The following is a 9,711-nucleotide window of genomic DNA, read 5'->3' on the forward strand; positions in this document are numbered from 1 at the left end:
TTCAACAAATTTAACAATAATTTAATTATTGCATACAATTTTATGTTATGTTACATTTTAATTCAAAATTAACAATTTTAAAGCTTGTACAGCGTAATTCTTTGCTATCGAGAAAGTTTTTTAAAAACATAAATAGTAAATAGACTCGACTTTATCCTTGTTACCATGTAGCTTAGCTATTAATCTGATCAGGAAATTTTTAGTATCAATTTAGTGTGTTTAAAACTTAATATAATGAATTACTATTGTAATACGGAAAAAGTAGATATGTTACTAATATTTGGCAAGTATAGAAGAAATGCACGCAATGCAGTGGTTTTGTACTGAAAATGATATCTGGATAAAGCTCATCCTTCTGCAAAAAGTTTTTGTAATACTGAGTGTTCTTTACGGTTACATGGCATGTTTTTATCTGGAAAACGTGTCAATCGTACTAGACCAGTTACTAATGATAACGCTGTGTTAGTACTGGCCAATTTTGAAGTTAATCTGCATACTTCTACTTGAGCAGTCGCTGCAGAAATGGATATATCACATTGTTAATTTTGAATTAAAATGTAACATAAAGTAACATTGTATGCAATCATTAAATTATTGTTAAATTTATTGACGGTTACAAATTGATAAATTTGTGATTAATGACAGCTTTTGTCAGATTATTGTAAATGCCCTAAAAATCGTGGCAATTGTTACGAGAACCACCTTTATAAGATTAAAATATAAAATATCTCGTAAACTATTCACTTTTTGACCATCCTATTCTTATAATTGTTTATGCAGAATATTGTAAGGAATCAATTTGTGTAAAAAAATATGATGGTTCCATTTAAAAAGTTCAAAGTGACATTAATTTGTTTATAAAAAAAATGTTTTTATTGCATGTTATAGCTTGCGTAAAGCAAATTAAGTTTCACTGTATGAACTTTCTTTTAAACTGGCAGAAATGTCCCAAAAATCGTGGCGACCGTTACGAGAATCACCACCTTGTGCGTATATATATATATATATATATATATATATATATATATATATATATATATACTTTTAGAATACAAAGCTAACAATTACAGCAAATAAAAAAAATTTCAGCGTTAATTAAATAATTTTATCTTTAAGTAATATTATAAACAATCTGTATGTATGAATATCTGTATATATGTATTCTTAAAAGCAATAATTGCCATATTTTTCTATTATTTAATTACAAAAATATATATATAAAAGAGAAAATATTTTATTGGAAAAAATATTTATATAACTAATATTTATGTATAATTTTATAGATGTATAATTTTATCTTATATTTTAGGATCGCGCATGCATCGTGTGACTAATTTTGATAAGAGAGTGCTGGTTTGGGTAAAACGATATCCAAGTATTGCAGATGTTCCTGTAGATGTTACGTATGTATTACATTTATATTTCCTTATTATTAATTGTTTAGTAAAAATACAAACATTTGAAATGTAAGTTTGATTAAAATAACATATAAGAATAAATATAAAAAACTGATTTTCTCTTTTTAGTTAAGATTTTAACATTGGCAATTATAAAATTATAAAAAATATAACAAATAATTTTTATTAAAAATTCTTTAATAGAAACAGAGAAGTTAATTAAAAATGAAATTTCAAATTATGATTTAATTTCTTAGTATTATATAAGGAAAATTAATAGGCTATATACAGAACAAATCAGTTTCAACAAAGAATTAATTGTTCCTAGAAACTTATGCTCCACCTACTTTTCGAGTCCGCTCTTACTACCCATTTCTAATAAAAATTCTTAATTTTTTAAAAGTAAATTTACATTAATTTATAACTTTTTTGTGTAATTAATTTTTTATTATGTAAGGTGTTTTGAAAGTCTGGAAATGGTTGAATCTCATAAACAATACATTTTAGAAAAAATATTTCAAATAAAAAATTGTATAGTTTAAGAATATTTATTTCTAAATTTTCATTTTAAACCTGCGTGGCGTTGCTAAGGTCAGGGCAGGATTATCTTAATTTTTTTTTTAATGGAATCACCAATTATCAATATTTTTTGCATAAATCAATTCCTCGCAACAGTCTGTATAAAAAATCATAATGGTATAATGTGAAATATGAACAATTTATAAGATACATTATACTTTAATTTCACATATATATTTTATAAACTATGAAATATTTCATCAAATATATATTTATTTTCTGATTATTTTACCTCAATACTTTTATAAAATAATGAGAGGAATCAATTGATGTAAAGAAAAACACATAGTTGTTTTTAAGAAAGGGTATGTAAGTATTTGTCGTAAATTACAATACTTTTTCTTAATAACAACTATGTATTTTTTCTTTATACCAATTGATTCCTCTCATTATTTTATACATAAAATACTTGTCTTTATCTGATATTTGATCGTTTCCAGACTTTCAAAATCCACCTTGTATATTATTTGATAAATAAATATTTTCTTAAACAGAGTGGAATGTTTACTTGCTGCAAGGAGTAAAGCACGAATTAAGGCCTGTAATTACATGATTGTGGCTACCTTAATAGGTTGTATAGGTGCTGTAATACTTGGAAAAAGACAAGCTGCAAGAGGAGAAACTTTAACTAAACAAAGAGAAGATTGGTTTAAGGAAATGTTAGCAGAAGAAAAAAAAGAATAAATTTATAAATATAGAAAAATATGTAGAGAAATAAATTAGAATTTATTTATAGATATGGTACAAATATATATACACTTTTTTCGAAAAGCATAAACATAATAAAGTAATAATATAATAAATATTAGCAATTGTTATTATTTTGTTATTAATATTTTATAGTAATATTATACTTAAAATAAAAATCACAAATTTTTTATTTAATTTTTTGAGAACTGTAGCATTTTAATCGCGATTTTAACTTGTATGCATTTTAATTATTAAATTGCTTTATATATTATAAAATGTTTGTATGTTATGTATACAGGCACTATATGTATAGGGTGTCCCATTTAACTTTAACATCGAAATATCTCGTAAAGTCTAAATGATACAAAAAAATATTTCAAACAAAAGTTGTAAGGTTTCGAGAGGGACATAAGATCGTTATATTGATTTGATCTTAAATAGTCATTTAAAGATCACGTAAAGGTCACCTTCAATCTCTTAAATGGAGAAACCTATTTTTCATTGCATATTCTTATAGGTTATTTCAAGAACTTTCCAAAACTAGAGTATTTTTCAAATTATAAAGATTTGAAGTTAACAATTTTTTGACATAAAATATAAAATATCTTGTAAAATATTCAGTTTTTGGTAATCATACACCTTAATACTTTTATGCAGAGAATGTGAGACCAATCAATGCTTTTTTCCTTAAAAAACGCATGTTAAGTCGATTATTCGAATATATCGAAATTGTTACGTTTAGACTCAATTAAAGGAAAAGTCGAAGGAAGGACGCAACAATACTTAGTCCTCAAACAACGCTTGGCGGTGCGTTTGTTCGAGCCGAGCGAACGTGCGAAGGCCCAAATACGTCAGTGACCGAGAGTGTCACTATACGCTATTTAGAGGCTGTTCTCTCGGTGGTCCCTTTTTGGCAAGAAAATTAAATCTCTTTTGCTCAGGATGGGACCTAATGCGATTATTGGGAGGAGAAGAATGAGAGAGGAGAGGGTTAATTAATTAAAAGTAGAAGATTCATGACATAATAAATTCATTTATTAGTTAAGTAAAAAACGTTCTTAAATTCTACACGTTAATTCTAGTGGATTCTTGTGTGGGTGTGTGTGTGTTTCGCGGGTGATACATAAGTACGAAGGCCTTCAATCGGGACTAGTGGGGAGAGAGTTGGTGTTAAAAATATATAAGGGTCCCGATTGGATATTACAAAGTAGGTACGTTAAATAGCTACTTATCTACGTGTATGTGTGTGTGTGTGTGTTTGTGTGCGTCGGAGTCATTGGATGTTGGTGATTCTGGTGGAGGGGAGGAAGCTTGAAGGATCTCCACAGGAAATCCTACCGGGTGTTCGTAGCCAGGAAGGAACATAGGGATAAGGGTGCCCGGGGAACTTCCTTTTACGATTCTAATGAATTGCTCTTCATCGAAATCGGAGTCGCTGCACCAATAGGCACCGATGGGGGGAGGAAGGCTTAGGAGAGGGAAAGTGGAGTACATTCAATGTGCGAATTGCGCATCATCGTCATCCTCCGGAAAAGGATTTCTCTCGCAAGCCCTGATAAAATCAAAGGCGTATGAGTGAAATGGGGGGATGAAATGGGAATTTATGTGCTCAGTTCCTGGAATAAAATAGGGTAGGTGAGAGAAGAGAGTCTGAACGAGATTCCGAGGAGGAAAGGGATTTCTCCTCTTCGTCTGCGAGATCGATCGTCTCGATCCCGAGAGAATCTATGATTCTCTCAGAGTCCTCGTGGGGAACGGGGAGTTAGATAGGTCTATGATGGGTGGAGACGAGGGTCTGGGAAAATCCCTGTGTTCAAGGAAGGGAAGACGATTCCTCCGACGGGGAAATGGGAGAATAGTGTCGAGTTCCAGGGTAGATCCTTAATAATGTTATCGATTATTTCTAAATTAATGGTAGTTTCATGGTCTCTGGTCCACGGCCCTAGCCTAGCCCTAACTTCCCGGTGAATTTGAATAGGGTCAACCCCGGGGAAGTCCGACGTAACTCGGGCGACTGCGCGCTTAATTCGGCGATTCCGACGATTCCGCGCGTGAAGTATCGCGGTCCGCGATCGCCAGGGTTTATTACCGTCTACTACGGATATAAATGGTTAAAATAACCGAGACAGAAATAGCCGCAAACAATAATAATAATAATAGTAATAAAAGTAATTATAATTCTTGGATTATCGGAATTAAAGAAAAACTAGAAAATACATATTGTTACGTCCCTGGTTTACATCCCCTGAGCACCTTCATCCCTTTTCATCCCCTGAGCATCATTGCTAGGAGGGTTGTTTATAGACAACCGGCGTTCAAATGTTTTTCCGGCGCCATGACTAGATTTGGTCTAGCTGTCGCACCGTGCGGACACTTACGAGACCAATGAGCATTCTGATCTATTACATATTGTATTTCTTCACTTTATTGTATTGGATCGTTTCATTAAAACTCCTTTCCACATTACGAGAGTTTGTTCATTCCGGGCGCGAGTGAGAGTGTGTGTGACACCTTTCGTGAGATAGTGCAAGAGACGTCACGAAGACGTAACAATATATATATATATTTATGTGAGAGGAAAAAGAAGGATAAGGGGGGGGGGGGGGAATTATGCCAAGAAATCTATTATAGTTCTCATAAGAGGAAAGGGGATCGTGAATCTCTCGCTGCGGGAAATTCTCACAAGTTTTCAAGGGAGAGAAAATCGCGAATCTTTCGCTGATGCGAGAAATCCTCATCGATTTTCAGGAGGGAGAAAATCGTGAAGCTCTCGCTGGTGCGAGAAATTCTCACAGATTTTCAGAGAAGAGAAGGAAAATCGTGAATCTCTCGCTGGTGCGAGAAATTCTCACAGATTTTCAGGGAAGAGGAGGAAAATCGTGAATCTCTTGCTGATGCGGGAAATTCCCATAGGTTTTTAGGGAAGAAGAGGAAAATCGTGAATCTCTCGCTGATGCAGGAAATTCCCATAGGTTTTTAGGGAAGAGAAGGAAAATCGTAAATCTCTCGCTGGTGCGAGAAATTTTCACAGATTTTCAGGGAAGAGAAGGAAAAGCTAGAAAGACACTGGCGTTATATATATATATATATATATATATATACATATATATATATACAGGGTAGGCCATTTTAATCTTTCCACTAAAATTTCTCAAAATCCAAAAATTTAAGACAAAAATGTTTTAGATAAAAGTTGTATGGTTTCAAGGGGGACATGAGATGGTGTCATTGATTTGACCTTGAATAGCCATTTAAAGGTTACGTGAAGGTCAACTTCAATTTCTTAAATGGAACACTATATTTTTTCTTGCATACTTTTGTAGCTGACTTCGAGATCTTTCCAAAACACTACAATAAAATATTTTTTTATGAAGTATTTTTCGAGTTATTAAGGCTGCAAATTTGCAGTATTTTGACATAAAATACAAAATATCTTGGGAAATATTCATTTTTCGATTATCATACCTTAATACTTTTATGCACAGAATAATGAGATAAATCAGTTGATGTAAAGAAAACACATTTTCACGAAATTAGTACCAAAATGTTGTAAATTTTTCTGAGAAAACTGCTGTTTTATTTTTTTAAGTTTACGCCTCCACCCACACACCCACCCACGCAAATGTATATTTATGAACCGATTTTTTTTTAAATTGGTACCAAAATGTTGCAAATTTTTTGGAGATGGCGACGATGCGGTTTTTTCAAGTGTTACATCTCAACCCACGCACCCGCCCACGCATTCACACAAATTATATTTTTGAATAAATAATTCTTAACTTTTTAAAATTTAATAATTAATATCTTTAATATAAAAAAATATTTATATTTAAATAATCAATTTACTTTATTTGAATCTTCTTCAACTTTTCTCTTAATTGGCAAATATACGCCTTTTAACAGTGCCTGTAATGGTATGTGCCCATCTAATTTTTTTATGTTTTTAATATCTTTTACGAGTAGATATATCGGATTATCTGTTAAAAAAAAATTTTTTTAATTAAAATTTAAGTTTACTAGATAAGTGTTCAGTAATTCACATTGTAAACCAAAATAAATAGATATATATACATATACATAAATTTCTAACTTATTGAAATTTCGTATATTGTATTTTAGTTGTTTTTTATTTATTGTATATTGTTTTGTTGTTGTTTTTATAATATTATTTTGTTATAATTTTAATTCTTTGAAATTTTATAATAAATATAATATGTATAAGATTATATTACCTTTTGATTCAATTACACCTGTCACTTGTATTTTATCCCCTTTTATTATATTTAGTGATTTAAATTCGTCAAAATCGAAATTTATTATATGAACTTCTAATTTAAATTTACCATCTGTAATGGAACCGTAACCGATCAGTTTATTAAATTTGTTATCGAATATTTCTGCAAAGTTTGTTTTCACATAAGCTTTCAATACTGCAAAATATGAAAAATATATTAGAATATACAAAATATGTGATTTAATAAACTACAATATAATAAATCTTATAATTAAAAATGAGTAAAGTTTGAAACATAAATTTAATTTAAGTATGTTGCCTTCTAAGCCGGGCAATAGAGCCAAGGAAACGAAACGAAAAATTAATTAAACGGAACTGTATCTCAATTTGAGATCCCAAAGTTCCACATATAAATTAATTTCGAAACTTACATATGGAGAAATAAGCGAGAAAAATATAGGTCCGAAAAGTCGCTGAAGCGGGAATCGAACCCGCGTCTTTCACTTTCCGGGCGACTGCTCTTACCAACTAAGCTATTCAGACCCTTTCGATCCCATATTTTTCATTTGCCTTTTAAGTAGATGTTAGTAAATACCGCCGGCTCTTAGATAAACAAAATAAATTCAATAATAGGAATATTCGTCCTATCCAATATTATTACACGTGTACGAAAGAATTTTCTTCAAGGCCATGTGAGTCAGGGCCGTCTCAGTCTCTCAGCGTTTCCTTGAGCCCGACTTCCTTTGTTTCTTTAAATCCTGATGTTGCTGACAAAAGAGATAAATGGTTTTTAAATTTATCATCCGTATCGATACCGTATGAAATTCGAGATTTGTTGCGGTTAGGAGAGAATTTCTGGCTGCCAGTATTTGACAAAGATAAAACCACCATAGAGTTGTTGAAGAATATGGAACAAAATATTTTTAAACTCCCTGTGGAAAAACGATCTGCAGTCAGAAGTAGAGCCTTTCCCATAATAAATAAATTCCATATTTCTATGTCAGAAAAAGCTCACACAAAAAATAGTTTTTGTAAGGCTTACAAATTGACGGGTAAATTCATCCAAGACAATCCCGATATTTTATTTATGAAGGCGGATAAGGGTAATATCACGGTTGCGATGAACAGAGATATATACATGGACAAAATGTGTGATTTGCTGGCTGACCGGGATACTTATACTGTTGTTAAAAAAGATCCGACTAGGAACCTAATTAATCAATTACACGGAATTTTAATGAGATGGAAAACGAAGAATTACATTTCTTCAACAACATATAAATCCCTGAACTGCACGGACGGGGTTTTACCGAGAGCGTATGGTCTGCCGAAGGTGCATAAACCGAATTGCCCTTTACGTGTCATCGTGTCATCTAGGAATACACCTCTTTATTACTTGGCAAAATTTTTACATAAGATAATATATAAGGCAATTCCGAAACCTGATTCGGCTATTTCTGATAGTTTCCAATTAGTGAACAAATTAAATGGTTTATGTGTGGATAGTGATGTGAAGCTAGTTTCACTAGATGTTGCATCATTGTTCACCAACGTACCATTGGATATGGCTATTGATAGTTTAATTAACAGATGGGGGTATATTGAAAAAGAGTGTATTATTCCACGAGATGAATTTTTATTGGCAATTCGTTTTATTATGAACTCGACTTATTTTATGTTTAATAATGTATGTTATCAACAGACTTTTGGCACACCTATGGGTTCCCCCCTCTCACCGATCATTGCGGATATCACGTTGCAAGATTTGGAGAGTAGAGCGATTGCTGCGATTCCATTGTCATTTCCATTTTATTTTAGATATGTTGACGATATCGCGTTGGCGGCCCCACCCTCCATGCTTAAAATAGTTTTAAACACTTTCAATTCTTTCCATCCTAGATTGCAGTTCACCATGGAGGAGGGGGTTGACAACCGATTGAATTTTTTAGATGTCACCATTATTATAAATAATGGGAGCATTGAGTTTGATTTGTTTCATAAGCCGACGTATTCAGGTAGATATTTAAATTTTGAATCGCAGCATCCTCTCTGTCATAAAAAAGGCACCATTATCAGCCTCACAGATAGAGTTTTTTGGCTATCTCATCCGAAATTCCATAAAGGTAACTTTGAGTCTATGATTGGAGTTCTTTTGTCTAATAATTATCCTCTCAATTTGATATTTCATACTTTGCAAGCGCGGTTAAAAAAGTTGTTCTTCCGCTATAATAATAAGTTGCATAACAATAGAGCAAATATATGCAATGACAAGATTATAACGCAGAAAAAAGTTTCGTACTTTAATATTCCGTATATTAATAATGTATCGAAGAGAATCGAGGACATTACACGTGATTTGGATGTCATTCCATCATATACAGCAATTAATAGTCTCCGTAAATTCATTAAAGTACACAAGGATAAGTTACCAAGGGAACTCCATAATAATGTAGTTTATAAAATTGATTGTATGGATTGTGATGCGTCGTACGTAGGGCAGACGGGTAGATTGTTGAAAACTAGGATGAAAGAACATCGCAACAACATAAAAAGAAACGCGTCACAATTATCAGTCATATCGGAACATAGATTATTGAACCATGAATTTAATTGGGAGGATGTAAAAGTCTTAGACGAGGAGCCTTTTTTAGGTAAACGTTTGATATCCGAAATGATCCACATAAAACGTTAGAGGAATAGTTTAAATTTACATAGCGACACTGATAAATTAAATGAGAATCTTGATCTGTTAATAGAAAAATTTACCAAAATCTAGCTTTGTGATTTTACATAGCCGGGTTTTTTTGTTAG

At 31.9% G+C, this 9,711-nt stretch overlaps 1 protein-coding gene across 3 annotated transcripts in view; it reads left to right on the forward strand.

The window, feature by feature from the left end:
• Positions 1–2,781, forward strand: part of LOC114941054 (UPF0389 protein CG9231) — a 7,016-nt gene extending 4,235 nt beyond the window's left edge. For all 3 annotated transcript variants that reach the window (XM_029315894.2, XM_085485162.1, XM_029315895.2), the window contains exons 3-4: positions 1,310–1,403; positions 2,471–2,781. In XM_029315894.2, the coding sequence (XP_029171727.1) occupies positions 1,310–1,403; positions 2,471–2,660 (284 nt within the window). In that variant the 3' untranslated portion in view covers positions 2,661–2,781. The remainder of the gene's footprint in view (positions 1–1,309; positions 1,404–2,470) is intronic.
• Positions 2,782–9,711: the final 6,930 nt, after the last annotated feature.

This window comes from Nylanderia fulva, unplaced genomic scaffold, assembly GCF_048542155.1.
Source record: "Nylanderia fulva isolate GAGA-0341 unplaced genomic scaffold, ASM4854215v1 Scaffold107, whole genome shotgun sequence".
Taxonomy (NCBI): Eukaryota; Metazoa; Arthropoda; class Insecta; order Hymenoptera; family Formicidae; genus Nylanderia; species Nylanderia fulva.